The sequence below is a fragment of the Motacilla alba genome, chromosome 3, assembly GCF_015832195.1.
Source record: "Motacilla alba alba isolate MOTALB_02 chromosome 3, Motacilla_alba_V1.0_pri, whole genome shotgun sequence".
NCBI classification, from domain to species: domain Eukaryota; kingdom Metazoa; phylum Chordata; class Aves; order Passeriformes; family Motacillidae; genus Motacilla; species Motacilla alba.
The window spans coordinates 111630902-111650960 of NC_052018.1; the positions used below are offsets into that span (position 1 = coordinate 111630902).

At 49.3% G+C, this 20059-nt stretch overlaps 2 protein-coding genes across 4 annotated transcripts in view; one reads left to right on the forward strand and one right to left on the reverse strand.

Moving 5' to 3' along the window:
• REL (REL proto-oncogene, NF-kB subunit) overlaps positions 1-14352 on the forward strand; it is a 29294-nt gene extending 14942 nt beyond the window's left edge. The window contains exons 5-10 of the mRNA XM_038131597.1: positions 6743-6883; positions 10609-10713; positions 11010-11222; positions 11542-11610; positions 11710-11784; positions 12124-14352. Of these exons, the coding sequence (XP_037987525.1) occupies positions 6743-6883; positions 10609-10713; positions 11010-11222; positions 11542-11610; positions 11710-11784; positions 12124-12794 (1274 nt within the window). The 3' untranslated portion in view covers positions 12795-14352. The remainder of the gene's footprint in view (positions 1-6742; positions 6884-10608; positions 10714-11009; positions 11223-11541; positions 11611-11709; positions 11785-12123) is intronic.
• Positions 14353-14507: 155 nt separating this feature from the next.
• The window catches only part of PUS10 (pseudouridine synthase 10), a 28987-nt gene continuing 23435 nt past the window's right edge, over positions 14508-20059 (reverse strand). For 2 of the 3 annotated variants that reach the window (XM_038131601.1, XM_038131600.1), the window contains exons 13-18: positions 19794-19870; positions 19656-19711; positions 19429-19546; positions 18190-18332; positions 17411-17510; positions 14508-17164 (exon numbers count right to left, since the gene is read on the reverse strand). In XM_038131601.1, the coding sequence (XP_037987529.1) occupies positions 17126-17164; positions 17411-17510; positions 18190-18332; positions 19429-19546; positions 19656-19711; positions 19794-19870 (533 nt within the window). In that variant the 3' untranslated portion in view covers positions 14508-17125. Of the gene's footprint in view, positions 17165-17410; positions 17511-18189; positions 19277-19428; positions 19547-19655; positions 19712-19793; positions 19871-20059 lie in introns of those variants that run through there. The other variant, XM_038131602.1, reaches the window with a different exon arrangement.

The window sequence follows — 20059 nt, forward strand, 5'->3', positions numbered from 1 at the left end:
TGCAGTGTTACAGAGGACTGACCTTTTTCTAGCCAAACGCATGGCAGCACGAAAACCCCGGACTTGTCTTGGAGTGAGACTTGCCAAATTCCAGGCAGCTTTTATCAGCGGGGATAACCTGACTTTCCCTGGAGCATGCCACAGCCTTAAGCTTCCTGCTCCTTTGCAACCGCTTGCGCTTCGGAGCGTGCAGTTCATTTTTAGGCTCTCCCCTGCAGCCCACACCTAAACGCGTCTGCGTGTGCCTGCGCAGCGTTTCCTTTGCCGTTTCCCCTTTCCGCCCGCCCGCAGCTGACCCCGCGGCGGCTCCGCGCTCGTCACCGGCTGTGCCGTGACGCCCCCGCCGCGCTCGCCTCCTGCCCACGCCGGCCCCTCTCCGCAGCTTCCTCCGGCGCTGCTTCCACGAGAAACCCCCTCTCCTCCAATGCTGCTCTCCTGTGGTGATCCCCAGGATCCCCCTCTGCACCCGCGCCAGCCCCGTAGGGAGTTTTATGGAGTTTCATGGATTCCGTGAGCGGCTCTTGGCAGTGGGAATGGGCTGAAGGCGTCTGCTGTGACGCTCTCCTCGGATATCACAAGAAACTTTAAGCTTTTCTTGTATGAAAACAAACGTGCAGCCCCCCCCAGTTAAATCCTGAAGTGTAAAATCTTGGTAGTGAGAGTCATCAGCTTTCGAAGGGGCACAGAGCAGAGCCACTCGAGGGGAGCTGCGTGTCCTGATGGCGGCATGGCCACCATGGCCACTTAGCTTTGGGAAGCCCTTTGTTCCTCTGGTCTCGTGCAAATGCTCCTTTCTGCTCATGCCAAAATGCATGTGTTAATGTAAAGGACAGCCCCCTTTCAAATTGTTTAAAAAGGAAAATTAGCAGGTAGCAAGACAAATATGCTGACTTCTTTATTTTTTCTGTGATAGAAACAGAAACTGCTAAAGAAAGGAATCTGGAATGTACAGAGGCTGATGGATACACTCATTTAAATCTGTTCCAACTTTACCTTTCTCACATTGAACTTAAAACAGGAAAAGAAGCCAGAGAAGTATTGTCTAGACAAAACAAGTGATGAGTTTTGAAAGTTTTAATTTGTATTTCTAGTTCTTCCCTTGGCCAGGCCATTCGCCTCCCCTGCATTTCTTTCTTCTGTAAACCAGGGAAATGTATCCACAGAAGTTTGGGCATTTACTGGCTGTAGAATGGCATCTGAATTTTAGTTGTTTGCACTCACTAACTCACTGACATTTTGCTTTTTGAAAAATGGGTGTTGCTGATGCACGTTCTGTTTCAAGGTACAGGTAAAAGTTTCTCTTTTTTTTGTGCGGAATTGATTGAAAATTACCTTTTTGTGGATCTCAGTGGAATAAAACAGGTGTGGGTGTATCGGGAGAAGAAACACAATGCTGCCGCAGTCCTTCCCTCCCCTTGTTCCCAGCTTCACCAGGACTCTTCATCAGGGACTGTAGTGATAGGACAAGGAGTAATGGGTTCAAACAGAAAGAGTGGAATTTAGGTTGGATATACAAAGGAAATTCTTTAATGGTGCTGAGGCCCTGGCTCAGTTTGCCCAGAGAAGCTGTGGATGCCCCATCCCTGGAAGTGTCCAAGGCCAGGCTGGACAGAGCTCAGAGCAACCTGGGATAGTGGAAGGTGTCCCTGCCATGGCAGGGGGTGGATCTGGATGAGCTTTAAGGTCCCTTCCAAGGATCATTCCATGATCCTCCCCCTCAGGAAGTGTTAGTAAAAGGCTACCCCAGCACAGCTGTGCCTGCAGCAGGGACATAGGTTGGGGGGAGAAGCTGGGTCTGAAATGGACCTCCTGGGCACCAAGAGGGGCCTGTGACTTGCAGCCCATTTCCCTGCCTGGTTGAGCCTGGTGTAAATCAGCAGCAGCAGCTCTGGAAGAAGCTCTGCTTCCACCGATTCCCTTGCGCCAGGGCTGCCTGTCGTGGGAACCAGCTGGCTGAAAACAAGCCTTTTCCTCTTCCCTTCTGGCAAGATAGTTCTGAGCCAGACCAGTTCCTTGATCTGATTCACCACATGAGAGCTAAGCCAGCCTGAGCAGTGCTGGAAAGGTTGGGCAGAGCCACCTTTTGCAGCAAAACCTCTGGCATGGACCGAGTTAGACTGCCCAGTCGGTATCAGGGCCAAGGGGGGTATCTTTGTACTCCAGGAGCAAAACCCTGGAGGCAAACCACTTCTGTGTCATCCCTTAAATGAAACTGAGCTCCCAGCATATCCCTAAATTAAAAACCCTCATCTGCGTAAGAGAGAAACAACTCATGATGATTATTAATGATGTGTGTTCCCCACACATGTGGGGAGTGATGTGTGATGATTATTAATGATGTGTGATCTCTGGGGTGTTTTAACTTGTGGAAGGTCATTCTCTTTGACATCTCATGTGGCTCATGTGCCCCTGCAGCCCCTCGCTGACGGGGGAAGGTCACAGGATGTCCCTTTGCAGGGTGAGCTGTGCTCTCCACAGAGCCCCCTCTCTGACTGTGTCACACCACATAACCTGCATGGAAACTTCCAGGGCAAAGTTGAGATGCCTCCAGCTCTGCCCACTCCAGAAGGCTGACATCATTAGCTGGGTGCTGGGCTCTGGGTGAGGGATCTGCTGTGTGATAGGTGTCACATTATCAGTCAAAAAACCAAACCCTTGATCATTTCTCTCCAGTGCTCAGAATATGCTTTCACTTTCCCTGAAGCATCACCTTATAAGTGAACATCAGAGCCCTTAACCCCCCGTTAATTTAATCACATCAATGGCATTTTATTGGCCTTGCTGGATGTTGAAAGCTATTGAAATACTAAAAAAACCTATAAAACTATAATTAGAAATTAATAAACGGGAGGCCTGACATTACCAGCATCTTTAATTTTGTGTCCGAACTTGGACTCGCACGTTGCTGTGTTGAACCCAGAAAGTCTCCAGTTTTGTGTTACGGAAGCAAATCCATCAGGTTCTCAGTGGAATTCAGTGGAATCCCAGCAGGGCATCTCTGGATTTTAGAGACAAAATCTTGGGAGACAGAGACAACCCAAACCTGATGCCTGGGAGCTGCCTGGATCAGCCAGCTCAGGTTGGAAGGAGTTCAGAGTTCAGTTCACGTGGGGTGTTTTGCCCACATTGGGACTGTATTGGTCTCTTTCCACCTTAGCAGACAATGGATTAGGGAATTATTTCCAAGATACTTATTTAGTAAAGCTGAGGAATGAAATTATTTACTGGTTATTGTAGTGCCTTTCCAGATGAACAGCAAATCCTCCCCAGGTTTGACTGTAACTCCAGGTACTCCTTTTGCAACCCTGTTGCCAGAATCTGGGTGAGCGGGGTTGGATTCCTTTCACCATGGTGCTGCTGGTATTTTTATGGGCATTTTTGACATCATAGTCCATATTTACCTTAGAATTTTAGTTATTTTCAAAATATTATTTTAATTTCTGTGAGTGACTTCTGAAAGCTCCTTGTAAAGGTTACGAGTAGTCCTTCATGTGTTCCTGTGTGCAGAGATAACTACAGTTAAAGGATTTCTGCCAGGTCAAGGCTAATTTTTGTACTTAGACTGGGCCATCACAGGAATATACCTAGGCTTTTGGTCGGACTCCAGCTCTTCCAGCTGGATCCAGATGAAGACGCTAAGGTGTGGTACCACACAGTGAGCAGCAGTCAGAAGAGGAAGTTGAACCCTTGCCAAAACCAGAGGCCTTCTTCCCTTTTTGGTTTTTTTGGTTCATGTGTTGTGTTGGAGCCTTTTTTCACCACACCTGTGCCCCCAAGGTGCCACACGGGGCGACGTTTTTACTTCCCACGTGCGGTGCCCCCGGTTTCAGTCCTGCTGTGCGGAGCTCGCAGGGCTTGATGCAGTGGCTGCTCCTCCTCTCCAGTACATAGCGTTCCCAAAATCTTCGACAGCGTTTCCTGACTTTAATGACTTCAGGTTTGTCAGGTTTAACCCTGTCTGTTGTCCTTCTGCACAGGAGCTGGTGGAATAGGATGGGATGACACGACCATCCTCCACGCGGCCGCGCTCCGGGCGTTACTCAGGGTGTTTGTCTGCCTCGGCTTTGTTTGCTTTTAATATTCCCAAGGTGGAAGCCAGCATCCATTCCAAGTCGGTGGCTGCTCTCAAATTGACTTCAGAGGGAGCAGGATTAGATGTTTGTTAAAAATAACAGCATTTTGTTTTGTTTGGATGATTGTCTTGTTTTGAGATCGGTGAAAGCTGTGTGCTCCTTCATATGCCCATGGAATCTGGTCTCCCTCTTTTTTAAAGCGTGTCATCACAAGATGGAGTTGCAGCTGTCTTCTTCTCCTTTTCTTGCACTGTTGTGTTCTTCTCGTCGGGTTAAAAATAGCCCAAGAGGAATCACTCTTGACTGAACGCTTCCTCTTTCAAACGCCAGATTTTTCAAGATTCTATTAAATCATTTATGAAAACATGCAAATTGGGAGCAGTGGTTTTGCTGCAACAGAATGAGCTGTACACAGTGATTCTGTCCCTTGCCATTCTTGGCACACCGCTCCTGTGTCAGGTGTTAGACAGATTTATTGGGAATTTGCGCAAGTTTGTAGCGTAGGAAATGACATCATTTGAACATCAGCATTGCTAATTTTCCATATCTAGAGTATTTTTGCTTTAATAGAGTACTCTTAGGCTTCAGTCTGCTTTACATGTTTCTGAGGAAGAGACACATTTCCCTGTGGAAGGCACGGAGCAGGACTGAGGCTCCTTTAGCGTGAGAGAGGGCCTTGGTTGCACAACCACAAAGTCCTCACTTTGGGTTCAGGGTCAGAAGCCAGATCCAGATTTCGTGCTCAGCTTCCATCCACAGACAGCTGACTCAGGCTGTCTGAATCTCTGAAGGTACCGAATCTCTGTGCTTAGTTTAATTGTGAAGAGGTTTGAGGTCTGAGCACCCCTTGGCTCTCTGCTGGGATCCACACGGTGGCCAATGGCTAACGCAGCGCAGGAACGTGAGCCCTGATGTCAGGGTGTCCTCGGGAGCTGGCCGTGATGTCAGGGCATGGATTGGAGCTGCTCTCCTGGTAGCCATTCTGCAAGATCCCCTTTGGAAAGTGCACTTTTCCTTCTGTGTTCTCTGAATCAGGCTGTACCCAGAGGCAGCTGGGTTCTGGAGTCAGCCAAATCCGGGTCAGGCCGAGGGGCTGTCTGTTCCAAACCCGTTTCCTAAAGATCCTCTTTCAGGCTAGCAGGTGAACTAATGAAGTGCATTAAAGCATAAAACTTTGTGTGTCTGGTGAAACAGTCAGCACCAACCTGCAAAGTGCTCACGGGCAGGACTCCCCTGGGCCTCAGCACTTCTGAGGCTCACACAGTTGTTGCTTAGTTTTGTACTCGCTGCTGCATTTGCCTTGAAATACTGCAGATCACAGGCTTGTAAAGGGGAGAGGTGACTTGGTTTCCCTTTGCACTAGAGACCAGGAGGAATTGATATTCAGAGCACCAGGAGGAGTCAAAATGCCCAGTGGAAAGTATTCTGAGCTCATCACACTTACAATTTCACACTCATCAAAAGGTAAAAGGAAGAAGCCACTCAAGTGGGCATTGTGGAATCCCACTCATGGCAGGGTGGAGACCTGAGCCACTGATAAATGCTAAAGGTCAGAGCAGGCAATCTGATCAGTACAGCATGGTCCCCAGGCTGCTTATCACAGCCACCTTTAATCTTCTGTTCTTGCAGGAGCCTTTGAAAGGGAGGGGAGGAGAATGGAGAGCTGGTGATCTGGTGGCTTGGCACATGTTGGCTTTGGGCGACTGTGAGGAGTGTGAGGCAGCTGAACTGCTGCTGGGAGGGGTTTGGGGAGACAGAAACACTTGTAATTATTTTAATTATCAGTACTTTTACTTAAGTGAAATTAAGCCCGTTTCTCATTTTTACTAGCATTAAATACCTACATAATGGTTTAGTGTCACACCTTAAAGGAAAGTGTTGAATTCAGAGGGGGCTGCTCTTCCCAGAATTGTCCATTAAGCTGGGAATACATGAAATGTTTCAGTAATGATACCCCAGGCCCTGTGTCTTGTAATTAAAATAAGGAGTGAACAAAATTGAACTGCTGAGTTTGGGTTATGCATTGCTGGGCTTTACACTGGGAGGAATATGCAAGGAAATGGATCCTTTCCAGCAAGGCTTTCCTTCTTGTGTCACAAATCTGTATCCCAAAGGCTCCACTGATCCCTGCTCTGAAAGGTACAGCTGTGACACTGGTGGTGGTGGTGGGGTGGGGAGGTGGTTTCTGTTTCAGCTTCATTCTTGCCCCAGAAATTACCTTCTGACTCTTCTTCCATCTCAGTTTCTAGAGGAAAATAATGATACCATGTAGCCAAAGTCCCTCAGCGCTGCAGAAAATCTTTAATGGGTTCCCTTTGTACCAAAATACTTCTCTTGGGCAACAACATTAATTTTGTAAATTTTATCACGCTCAAAGAAGAATAAAAAATTACTTTTAAACTATAAGTACATGGAACTGTTGTGGCAGGCAAGGTGAGGAACCCAGGCACAAGAAGCAGGTGGAGAGCTTGGACAGCTGAACCTTGTTGGGTGCAGGGAAGGCGTGAAAGGCCTCGGTATCCTTTGTTGTGAGCGAGGGATTAATTCGTGCAGCCCCTGCCCAGCTGCCAGGGGCTACGGGCACGTGTGCCTGGGCAGCACCATCTCTTTTACTGGTGAGGAATTCCTGCTGGTTCTGTGCCTGACCCTGGGTGTGTCTTGTCCTTCAGTGCCCGAGGAGCAGCTGCACAACATCGACGAGTACGACCTCAACGTCGTCCGGCTCTGCTTCCAGGCCTTCCTTCCCGACGAGCACGGCAACTACACCATAGCCCTTCCTCCTCTCATCTCCAACCCCATCTATGACAACAGTGAGTAGCAGCTCAGCCAAGTGGCTCTTCCTTTTCCCTTCTGTCTTTCTCTTCAGCTTGGGATGAGGAGCGCCAGCTTCCTGAGGTCTGTGCCAGCTCTGGGTCGCTTCTGCAGCTTGGGACTGCCGGGTGCGTGAGTGTCACGTGGCGAGTCACAGTGAGCATATATTCAAACGTGATCCCGGGGTGGAATGTTGGCCAGCCAGAGTAAGGATGGTCTGTGGCATTCCTGGACTCACGCCCAGGTGTTTTTCCAGCCCTTGTTCACATACAGCAGCAGTGATTGCAAGGAAAGGCCCATGCCTGATGTGCCAAGTGATTCAAGTGGTAGTAGTGAGATGGAGGGCTGCCTCAAGGCTGATCTGCTTTCCAAGACAGTCCTCTGGAGCCTGTTTGTGCCCTTGAGGAGTCTTGCCTTTGCCTTGTGAGGGCTCTGGAGTGGGACTTGCGAGAGAGATTTATGCCAGTGGGAAGCTGTCTGATGGCCTTTTGTGTCCTGCTTGGTGGCTGTGTCCCTGTACAGGTGGGCAATGGACGAGTCCTTGGTCATGCTCCAGGAGGGTGCAGAAGTACACGACACTCCTTCTTGGCACTGTTTTCCACATTTCACAAAATTGGGCATCCCTAGGGCATCAGCAGCTGAGGATTTTAGCCCCCAGTGTGTGCTGGACTCCTCTCTGGGAGCAGAGCAGCAAAAGAACTCTTAATCCTGAAAAACTTTCCCGCAGTGTTTTTCCTTTCTGCACCGAGAGTGTTTCCATGCTAAATATTTGACATCCTCATTTTAGCAGAAAGCACTGAATAAAATGAGATCTGCATTTCCTGAAGTTGTTAGGATTGTGTTGATGTGGGCACAAACCATTGTGAACATGCTGAGTATGAACTCAGATGGCTCTGATATAATTAGAGTCTCCTCCAGAACCATCTAGAAGCTGGAGCTGCGAGCGTTTTGTCACCGAGAACCCTCGCACTGAAATAATCAGGGCTGAGATAAAAACTGATGCACCAGATTTGCAGCTCTGCCTCGGATGCCATTTAGAAATGTGCCAAATCATGATTACTCCTGGTGGGCTGACGTCAGTGCCGGCGGAGCGGCGAGAGCCCGGGGCCGAGCGCCGTGGGGGAAGCAGGGGCGGCTGCTGGGGTGTCTGTGGGCAGCACTGCAGGCACCCCAAACCCTCCCTGCAGCGTAGCAGCCGTGTCAATAAACCCGACCACAGATCGTAAAGAACGGCCCTGCTGGGTTTCACATCCCAGCTGCTCGTAGAGGTGTCGGCCTGCTTAGAGCTGCTCTGTCCTACAGCCAGGCTGTGCCCTCAGGGGACAGGCTGGGCACCCCTGGGCTCTGAGCCTCCACAGATCTGCTGGATTAGGAGCAAAGAGATACTCTGAAAACCACTTCAGTATTTTCTTCGCTTTCTCATCCTTCACAGTCTCCATAGCTAGCCCAGCTCTTTCCAGAGAAGTGTGACTGTACCAGGTAATCAGTCACCCACAGAGCTGCTTTGAATTCTGCAGCTTGAAGGGCAGCGGGGCTGAGCACAACCACGTCAGCAGGGGAAGTGTTTGAGACTGCTCTCTTCGTGTGGATAGTGAGACACACAAGAATCGCACTGACATCACACAGGCAGCCCCATCAGCAGAGGCTGCAAGTGTCTCAAATTCAGCACCACCTGTTTCCAGATGCTTCTAAAGTTAACTGGTTTGGAGCAGACGTTTCCCAAGCTGCATATCAAAAGCTCTAAGGAAGAGTCAGACGAGGCAGCTCAGCATTTCTGAGAAATGGGGTTGGGTAGAGCATCTTGTCCTGCCCTTTTGAAAACAACGTGATTTTCAGCAAGGAGCTCATTTCTCAAGGGATTCGTCACCAGGGATGTGGTGTAGGGGAGTGAGGAAGAGGAATTGGGCAGGAGTTGAGGTGGCAGGGGATGAGGAACATCTCCCTCTGAGGCAGGTGCTGGGCTCAGCCCTCCTGCTAACAGCACAGTGGTGCGTCTGCTGGCATTTGTGTGTGTTGATTTCCCTTCTTAATTCCTTGTCTAAGGACAAAACAACAGATTCCAGGAGACTGTCCCAAAAATCTGCTACAAGGACCTAAAGAGAACTGCAGGAGAGCTGGAGAGGGACTTCTCACAAAAGGGCAGGGGATGATGACTTCAAATGAACAGGACAGGGGATGATGGCTTCACATGGACTGAGGGAAGGGCTAGATTGAATATTAGGAAGGAATTCTTCCCTGTGAGGGTGGGGAGCAGGTCCTGACACAGGTTGCCTAGAGAAGCTGTGGATGCCCCATCCCTGGAAGTGTTCAAGGCCGGGTTGGACAGGGCTTGGAGCAACCTGGGATAGTGGAAGGTGTCCCTGCCCATGGCAGGGGTGTTGGAAATGGATGATTTTTAAGGTCCCTTCCAACCCAGAGCACTCCTTGATTCTCTGCTGTTGAGTGGCATTCAAGCACACAGAAGTGAAACATTGGTGAAATTAGGCTTTTCCTCACAATTCTTAATTTACCCTTCCTGTGAAAGGGTAAATTAAGATTGTGACGCTGTCAGTCACATGGCCCTGTGCTGTTTCTGGGTTTGTTTGGTTCCCCCTCCCTCGAAGGGCTGTGATTCATTCAGCAAGTGAAGTGCTGTGTGTCATGCAGTACACGGGGCTGCTGCTCCCACTTAGAATAATGACACTAATGACTGCAGATAGCAACTACCTAACGGGGACTGGTGAGGGGCTGCCAGGAGCTCTGCTCTAGGTGTAGTCTGTCTTGTGCTGTAGCTGCACTTGGGTAGCAATTGATTCAAACTGGGAGTCTAAAGCAGATTTGTTTGGTTTGTTTTTTGGTTTGGTTTTTTTTTTGGGTTTTTTTTTTGAGGTTGACACCATGAGCTTTGATTTTTTTTTATTTCTCCTCTGTGTCTGGAATGGGGAGCCCGTGCTGGTGGAGCCTCACGGAGGATCAGTTTCATGGTGTCAAAGCAGCACCAGCTGGATCATTCCAGACATTTTAAATGTGTTTGGAGCTGCTGCTCCAGAATGGAGCCAGACACCACCAGGCAGAGCGTGGCTTCATCCCACTGGAGCCGCCCATAGCCGTGAGATTGTTTGGAATGCAGTGTGCAGCCTTCAGCGGGGGCTAATTCATGGCGGGAGGCAGCTCTCCATCCTCAGCTATCCTGAGGGCTGCTCTTGTACAGCCACAGTCTGGAGCTGGAAGTTTGAGTGGTTTGGGGTGAAACCTGCTGCCCTCGGTGAAGGTGTGAAATTATGGAGCTGCTCCCGAACACCTGCAGAGGGGAACAGAGGAGAGGCTGGATGGCCTCTGAGAATAGAACTACAGCCAGATCCTCAGAGAGGGGAATTCTCCTGACTTGCTAGCCCAGCTCTTTCCAGAGAAGTGTGACTGTACCAGGTAATCAGTCACCCACAGAGCTGCTTTGGATTCTGCAGCTTGCAGGGCAGCGGGGCTGAGCACAACCACGTCAGTGGGGGAAGTATTTAGGATTGCTCTACAATAGTGAGGGAGTGGGTGGCACAGCTGTGCTGGTGCCTTGTGTTTGGAGATAAGCTGTAGGATCATGGAATATCAGACCCTGAATTTCCTGTGTGGAGGAAATTGCTTTGTGTGGATTTCAGGGTGTCACACTCCTCCTTCATTCCCAGCACCTCCTGTCCAACAGTGACAAAGCCACAGTAATTCCAGGTCATTAAATCTGCCTGTTTGCTTCCAGGAGCCCCCAACACCGCAGAACTGAGAATTTGTCGTGTGAACAAGAACTGTGGAAGCGTCAAAGGAGGAGACGAAATATTTCTGCTGTGTGACAAAGTTCAGAAAGGTAACCTGGACTAGGTTTTTTCCTCTCCCTTTTTCCCAAATGGACACATTCCATGACCATTTTCCTGCTGGGGGGCTGAAACCCTTCAGCACACACCTCGGAGTGGTTTGGTTTTGGAGCTGGGTGGAACAGCTTCCAGGTTTGTGGGGTCTCAGCTCCTCTTGTGCCTCCAAAGTTGAGCCATTTACTTTGATCTGAATCCTGAGTCAGGCTCCTCATTTTGCTCCCCCTTTTTTTTCCTGCTGCAAGTTCTCAGTTCCCAGCTTGACAAGCATCTTGTGTTTCTCATGGCCTAGATGACATAGAAGTCAGGTTTGTGCTGGACAACTGGGAGGCCAAGGGTTCCTTCTCCCAGGCCGACGTTCACCGCCAGGTCGCCATCGTGTTCAGGACGCCGCCGTTCCTCAGGGACATCTCCGAGCCCGTCACAGTGAAGATGCAGCTACGGAGGCCCTCGGACCAGGAAGTCAGTGAACCCATGGATTTCAGATACCTGCCAGATGAAAAGGGTATGGTTCCGACCATGAGATGAGCTTCTGAACTGCCATGGTCAATGCAGGACGCGTGGCAGTGGCTTAATTGATAAGAGATCCGTAGGGCTGCATCGGCAAAGTGGAGTTTCGGGGTTTGAAAGTTGCAGCAGTCAGTTCATTCCCTCTTCCAGTGAAATTACCAGAATTACTGCTGGGTAACGCTGGCGTGGTTTGCCATGCCTGCGATGTTTTCCTTTAAATAATTCCTGCTGCAACTTGGTGCCACTAGGGAGCTCCTTTAGGCCTTCCTTGAAGAGAAATGCAACACTTTCCCCTTCCGCTCCTTTCTCTGTAGATCCATATGGCAACAAAGCAAAGAGGCAGAGATCAACGCTGGCTTGGCAGAAGCTCATGCAGGACTGTGGTAAGGACAATATTTGTCTTTTTCTTCTTGTTTGAGTGAACTTATATTTAGATGGAGCTGTTTCCTCTAAATGCTGCACACTCTTGTGTTCCATCCCAGGAACAAACACGATGGAGAGGCCCAAAGTAGCCCCGTTCTCTGTTGTCACTCCTGAAGGGAAGGCAATTAAGAAAGGTAGGTTTTGCCTGCAGTTTGACAGTGGTTTAAACAGATAGTGCCCTCTCTTTGCTTGAAATTCCAATCTCTTGAGGGTTTCTTCCTCTTAGACAGTGATGCTTCTGACTGTACAAACTTAAAGCTGTCAGTTCTTTGTGTCACCCTCAGTATGGGCCATAGAGGAGTGAGGCAGGCAGCTCTCCTGCTGCTGCCCAGAACTCTGGGGTCCATCCTGGACAGCAGTGAAGCAGGTAGACACTGGAAATACCTGTGCAATCTTGCTGTCTTTCCTTTGCTTTTTACCATTTGTAATTTGAAAAAAAAAACAAACCCTAAAACCTGGCATTCTCTCCATAGAACCAAACATGTTTCCATCCACGCTGATGATGCAGCCGGGGTTAGGAGCCCTGTCCAACTCGAGCCAGCTGTACCCCAGCTGCTCGCAGCCGGTGGCGGGGTCGGGCAAGCAGGACATGCTGTCCCCGTCGTTATGGATGATGGGCTCCCACCCGCACAACAGCTTCTCCACCGAGCCCCAGGGCAGCAGCTCCCTGCCGGCCTTCTACGACAGCGCCCTGGCCTGGCCCGACGACAAGGATTCCAACTTCGTGCGGACCTTCAGCAGCACCAACGGGCTGGGAGCCATGGTGGTGCCGGGCCCCGAGCTGCAGAACCTCCCCGGCGGCGCCTCCAGCATGCTGGGCATGGACACGGACGACATGAGCTGCGGCAGCATCAGCCTGGAGAAGTTCGGCGCCGTGCTGGGCGCGGGCAGCCACCGGCAGCAGCAGCAGCTGCCCCCGGCCCCCGGAGCCGGCAGCGGAGCCGCCGCGTTCCCCGCGCAGCCCGGCCTGGCCGAGCCCGGCTACGGCTTCATGGACGCGGAGGCGCTGGGCGAGCCCAGACTGAGCGGCGGCCACCCGGGCGGCCTGGCAGACGGCCAGTTCTACGACGGCGACGGCGTGCACACCGATGAGCTCTACCAGTCGTTCGCCTTGGATAACATTTTACAGAGCTATCACCCGTGAGCCGGCGCTGGCTGCGTAGAGCTCCCCGGGTGCTGCTGCGTGGAGAGGCGTAATTTACCCTTCTGGAGTCCCTGCTTTCTCTTTCAGAATGTTGGCTGTGCGAGTCTTAGATGTAACTTAAAGGTTATTTATTGCAGCTCACAGTGGTGCCTGTAAAGAGGGAGGTGGGAGTAGGGTTTGGGGTTTCTGTACCTTAAAAGTACCTTACAGACTTGTATTTTGTAGACCTACATTTTGCGCTGTTGGAAGTGGGAACTGTTAACACTTAAAGCTTCCTTTGGGGACTGTAAAAGCTGGCATCTTCAGAAGGGTTAAAATTTCGAGTACTTCACAGAGTTGAAGTTGTTTTGAAATAGCCATTTTTGCTATAGAGATTACATTTAAATTTTGATAGGACAGAAATTAGGGAAAAAAACCCAAAACCCTGCACGTGAGCACTCTTATTCAGTCTCGTCTAATCAATGACACCTGAGTTCTGCTCAGCTTACTGGAAAGGTTTAGGTTTTTAACCCCCTTTCTATAAATATTCTTCTCCTAAAATGAGAACACGTATTGATTTTCCACGCTGTCACCACACTCTGTTTGCTTTGAGGGCAAATTTACTCGTAAATTTTTTTTAATGACTATGTCATTGTTAGATATATTTAAAAAGACCGGAAGGTTTGAGTTTTTAAATAGTCCAGCTCTGTTGTAAAGGAAATCACTGCACAAGACAAGGAACAGAAAGTCAGGACTTGTCTGCACTTCAGCCAGACTGCAATATTGTACAAGCCGTGCCCCCGTTGCTTTAGGAACGAAGCTGTTACTGCTCTGCAACCTGTGTGCGTGTGTGTAGCTGCCATGTGAGTGAGATTTGGAAAGGCAGGAGTCTCTGGAGCCAAAGTATCTCCTTACTCTGTCCTCAGGTATCCTGGCAGTTTCCTGCTATGCAAGTGACTGCTTCAAAGAAGGCTCAGATCCTGCCTCCCCAGCACCACCCCCTCCCAGGGGGGCAAAGCCAGAGGCTGCCTTGCTGCAGCCTCACCTCTACTAACAACTTTTAAAGCCATTTCAGTCTGTACTAATTAAAACCACTCCTCTGTCCTCTGTATCAGGAACCAGAACTTCTTCCCACCCACTTGATTCTCAGTCTTCACTCTTAGCCTGAGCAGGAGCTGTTCCTGACACCTCCAGCTGGAGGTATCTGGCTGGGTAAGACACTCTGGCCTTGCCTACTTTATTATACTGTTATTTTTTAAGAAGCATTGAGTATTTCTTAAGGGACACAGCTGCTCTTTAGGGCAGGTAAGGGTCCCCGTTGTCACCTTTCGGTGACGTAAAATTGCACTATGAGAGCAGCAACAACCAAAAAGCAATGACACGCCTAAAACCTGCCCCCCCAAATCACCCAGAACAAAAAAGCCACTTGAGATGTAGAGTTGTAGACAAGGAAAGGTGCTCCAGAACCCCTCTGTGGCTTTTAGGAAAGCAGGGATGCCTTCCCTGCAGGAATCCATTGCATTGGGAGCGCTTTGGTGCTGCTGCTGGAATTCCATCAGTCAGGTGAACCTTGGAAACTGCTTCCCCTGACTCCAGGTACACAACAAACTGAATTGACTCTCCCTGTTTTAAAGCAGTTTTTCCTCACTTCTGCACCTCTCCCCCACAATACTAAGCAATGGAAAGACCAAAGAAATACACAGAAAAGTTTGAACCGCGTTGTTTATTCAGTTCTTTTTTTTTTTTTAAGTTCTCAATTTTAAGTATATTAAATGTAAACATTTTGCTCATTTCATAGAAAGCTCTTTGTAGTACAATTTGTTTTTACTGTATAATTAAATATTTTCAAAGTTCTGTTTTCCTTTGTAAACGAGTTGGTTTGGTAATTAAAAAAAACTGGTTATACCAAGTGCTCAGCTTCTGCAACCTCCTCGGCTCCGTGACCACAGGAAAGGCAGGGAAAAGGGACAAGGTAGGTTCTTGGCTGCTTATCCTGGGGTTTTTTGGGGTATTTTCTGCTCCCTGTTGCTGGTGGCCAGTATAAAAGCTCAGGCTTGTGAGGGCTGATGTGTCTCAGCAGGTTTGTGGCAGAGCTGTTGGGTTTCTAGGCAGAGGGGACAAGGGCACAGATGCTTTTGGCTGAGCTGCGCTGCCAGTTCAGCTCTCTCCAGGCCCAGCTGAGCTGATGCAAAACCAAAGTGCAGGGGGGAGGCATTAGAGGTGTCCAGCTGGGGAAACGCAAGATGAAATCTGCCTCTCGCCACACACCCAGTTTGAGCACACAAAAATACTCCTAAAAATCAGCTGCAGGCCCGAGTACGACGTGAATGTTATCGGTGCAATATTCGGTACGTGGTGGTTGCAAAACTGGACTGGAGGCAAAGTTCAGACCCCCAGATTACATTGCTCAGTTTCGTTTTTGCCTGTGATGGGTGCCCAGGAGCTGCCTCGAGAGCTCGGGGGTATTTGCATATCAGCTTCCACCCCCCCTTTCCGATACTTCAGATTTACCGTAAAAATAAACAGCCTGGGAATTTTGGGAATTTTGGGAGGAGCTGTCTGCCTTGCCCAGAGAAGAGCTCAGCCCCAGCACACTGAGGGGCATCTTTATGGCTTGATTATCCTGGATTCTGCCTGGGATCCCAGGTGCACAGGAGCTGCAGAGGGAAGAGCCTTGTGTGTCCTTGGCATTACTGCAGCAGCCCTTTCCCTCTCCCCTCTGGCTCCATTTCCCCTCGGAACAGCTCTTCCCATGCCTGCTGTGTCCAGAGAGCACAGTCTTGTTTACATTTTTTTCTCTCCCTTGTAGATGGTGGAATTTATAAATTGTATTTCAGCTCACTGTCGGTTTTAGGAAATCACGCCGTTATGAAATTCCCTTTTGTTTTCTGAATTCAGTTTCTTTAGTGTTCCATCATCAATGACATTTCCTTCCTGGCTGCAGATTATTATCTGAGAACTACCCATGGAATGTGTTGCTCATGAGAGCTTTAATATTAAAACCAAAAATAGTATTTCTGTCTGGATCAAATTTTTGTGTTAGAAAAACAGGAGCTTCTGAGCTACGTTCCAGACACAAGTTCTGACAGCCCAGCACAGGCAGAGCCTTAAAGGAGCTCCTTAAAAATGTATTTATGAACACTTCCAGAGCCTCCAGCTCAAGCTCTCATGGAGCTGTTCCTAGCATCACTGAATTCAAGGGAAGACATCCCAGTCATCCTCCCCGTCCCCAGACAGTGGCTTGTCTTGGCAAATGTTCCCTCTTTATCCCCAAAATGTTAACAAAGAGCTCTGAAATTCCAAACCTTAATTTCTTGTTGATAGTTTAACTCTCTTCTGTACTTCAGGAAGCACCTCCCTCATGCATTAACACGATACTGGTATAAAAAATTACTTCCTAAAGATGTTGGTGGTGGTGCTTAGTAGGAAACATTTAAAATAACCAAAGAAAACCTCAGACCTTCCCTATTCCAGTTCCCAGGCTGTGTTCAACTCTTCCAGGCATCCATCCAAGGTGAGGTACAAGACAAAATGTTATTATGCTGCTAAATCACAGCTTTTTATCTCTCTCTCTCTCTCTTGATACCAGCAGCCTGTGGTACCTTTTGTTTCTGTCTGCACTTTGACATTCTTGGTGTTCCTGTTTTTCTTTAGATTCCCATCCTGCACCACAGCCAGGAGTTCCCAGTCTTTTTGTGTGTTGTGACTCACTGGGGAATTCCTACTCCTCAAAAGGGCTGAGGAGGCCTCAACTCTTGTTTCTAGGAAGCATCCCCAATGCTTTTAAATGAGAAAGACTTGGTTTTAAGTGCAAAGTTTTCCTCTGAAAACTTTCTTTTTTTCCTTTTCCCTTTGAAAAGCAGTCTGAGAGACAAATCTGCTTATCTCTACGGCCACTGACCAAAAAAATAGCAGTGTCTCAGGGAAACTTGCTGCAGGCACTGTCCTGCTGGCTGCAGTCTCCCTGGCTTTGGGATTTCCTGCATGAACTGCTCAGAAAAAGTTGGGAGTGGTGTCCAGGTAACTCAGTGTTACCCGCATCCACACAAGGAAAGCTGTAGTATCCAACAGGAAAAGAGTTTAAAATAAAACCTGCCTTGATGGAGGGTTACAGACACTGGCTCCCCGAAATCTTTTTATGTACAGAAGAAATAAAAGTAAGGCTAGAGACTGAGCCGACACTACCTGGTCCTGAGTGTGTGAAGTGGTGCCCAAGGGTATCCTTTGGCAGATCAACGTGACCCCAGTGTTCCAGGGACACCCTTGGCACCCAGGCTGTGACAGATCCTGCACAGTGTCCGGTCACCAGCTGCTGCCAAGGAGCTGCTGCTTCCTCATCCCAGCTCCAGAGGTTAATCAGCCAGGGTTGGAGGCCAGTCAACGTCGACAGACTAGAAAAACGGGGAGAAAAAGGCAGCAGAGTTGGTGTTTTACAGATGCCAAGAGAATCACAGCTCCTTCTGCTACTGCCTGGCAGCATCACTCTCTGCTGGGCCGCTTTTACAAAGGGGAGCAGCAGTAGGAAATGCATCCTGGGGTAAGGAATGTTGGTGCACTCAGAGCAATTCCATGGAAAGCGTCTCACCAGGGCAACTCCCTCAGTAATTTCCAGGAAAGACAAACAGCAACCAACTTACTTCCACGTCCAGCTCCAGAATGTCAGCAGTTCTGTTCAGAAGGGACCCAATGTTGGGCTTTGTTCTCCCGAAGTCTCCGTGCACAAACTCTTTAATGTAGCTGGAAAACACTGGCTAAGGAGAGGTGGATTCCACACCAAAGAAATCAAAAGTGGGGGGGGGAAAGTGCTTTTTCTACTCCTAAGTAATTTCTTAGTTAATATCCTGTTGAGCCCATACCTTTCTTTAGTACAGCCCCTGATTCCTGGCTTCTGACTGGTGCCAAAATCTGCACTGCTGACCTTTATTTTGTTTCATTCCAAACTGAGTGGTGACAAAACTGTAACTTGTAAGTATCAGCGATCTCCAGTCTGCACTGAAGTGCATTAAATATCGTGGAAAAGGTAAATTGAGGAGGCGAAAAGTTTTCAGTTAAATTAGAAAAAGCTGAAGTGTATTTTAACCAGCACTTTTTTATATGCCACATACTTCATGAAAACTTAATAATGCAAAACTGTGACCTAAAAGCAAATACTGTGCAGCGACACCACTGCAGGAGAGCAGGGGTTTCAAAACACCGCAGCCACCCGAACAGGGAACCTCCCCTTATCCCAATCGTTCCCTCCAGGAGGCTGCCCTGGTGGCAGGGCAGCTGAGGATCCATCCCTGCCCTTATCCCAGCTCCAGGAGGCTGCCTGGTCCCTGGCTGGTGGCAGGGCAGCTGAGGATCTGTTCCTGCCCTTATCCCAGCTCCAGGAGGCTGCCTGGCCCCCGGCTGGTGGCAGGGCAGCTGAGGATACGTTCCTGCCTGAGTCCTGAGGCGCAGGCGGAAGTGGTGCTCGTCGATGTACTCGCACCTCATGGTGTGGATGAGCCGGCAGCGCACGGCCAGCGGCCGCCGGTGCAGCACCCGCAGAGGGGTCTTCTGCTCCAGCCTCAGCTCCTGGGGCAAGAAGGGACCAAAAACATGAGGAAGGAAACGTGCCGAGGCTGCGTGGATTGTAGGGACCGTGTGCGTTGTTAACCGGGCCCATCTCTTTCATCTCGTGCTCTGGCAGTTGAGTAATCTCAAGGCAAGACCGGTTTTTTCCAAGTTTATCAAAGGAAAAAGGAGAGCCCTCTCAGAGGCCAGAGGAGGTCTCACATGAACACAAACTAATGGAATCACAAATACAGAGGAATAACCTTGAAATCTCCATAGCCCTTTGCTGGAATGACTCCAGGATTTAGCAGCTCACTCAGAGCCTCGGGGCAATCAGAAAAAAAATAAATCCCACCCACAAAATGCTCTGTCTAAACTACAGCCAACCCCCAGAAATAAAAGTGAGGGGGGAAAACCTTAAATGAGATTAGATCTCAGAAGAATCTTTTCAAAAGTTCACTCCCAACTCCCTTTCCCAAAGGAGAGGCAGCAGTGTGAAGGGCAACTTCTCAGGAGCAAGGGAAGCTAAGGAAGAACTTCCCAACAGTTGTCTGCCTGAGCTGTAAAGGCTTTGAGAATGAGCTCACGGGCCAGTCCTATAGGAAATGGTGCAACACACCAAAAACTGAACCCACTTCTCCATCAGGCCGACATCTGGAGAAAGTTCTCGTTCCTGCACATGCTGAGCCTTCCTGAGGCCCCTTTGCACTGTGACGTGGACGCTTCCACCTCCAAAGTGCTGCAGCTGGGGGAGAACGGCTTTAGAGCAGAACAAAAGAGCTCCTCTGCTCCTTTCACTTACACTGGACACTGGCTAAGGTAACAAAGGGGTGGAGATTTCCTCCTCTGCCAGGATTTGGTCTCCTGGAAGGTGAACATTACACAAGGGTTTGTTGTCTCTGCTGACAAAACCCCCCATCCTGCTGGAGTGACTGCTGAAGGAAGGAAGGGTGGTATGGAAGTGCCTATAGCAAGAGAAACCCCGATTAAAAAAAACAAAACCAGAACAAAAGCCAAGGACAGAGCGAGAGACAGGCCCATGGATGGCCTGTATTTAACTCTCCCCTAGGGCACCAGGACAGGAACTATTTAAATGAGCAACAAGAGCTCCTGCTACCTTGATGTCATCGAGAAACGCGATGTCTTCTCTCTGTATTGCTTTGTCTGTCCATATCAAGGCACTGTAGGTCTTTGTCTTCTCCTCCTCACCTTCCTTCATACGACCAATTGCCTCTCTAAACAAAAGAAATTAATTACTCACTTAACAGAAGCATAGTTACACAAGGCTGTGAGCAAGAACACTTGCCAGCTCTGAAACCCCTCGCTGGCGAGCACAACACTGACCTGGTGACAAGCTGTAAATCTCGGACCTGTATTTTGTCTGAAGAGTCATTAATTGCCTGCGATATTCCAAGAAAGCAATCGGTTAGCAGAGCTGCTGGGCTGGAGAGGCAGCACGTGCTCCTCGGGGCTGTGATTTACCTGCTGCAGCCTCCTCATCTCCTCGGCGGTGAAACGGACCCGGCGGGGATTCACCAGCTCCATCGCAAAGGGCCTTCCTGGCAGCGGGCACAGAACACGGGAACGCGTTGTTCCAAATTAATGCTGCATTTGCACAGCAAGGCTGCAAGGTGTGAAGTCTGTCTGCTGCTACACAAACAGGGACAGGACTGGCAGGCTGAGGGATGGAGCATCAGAGGCAAGGGAAGAAACAAGGGACATTTTTTTGGCTACTAAACCCCAGTATC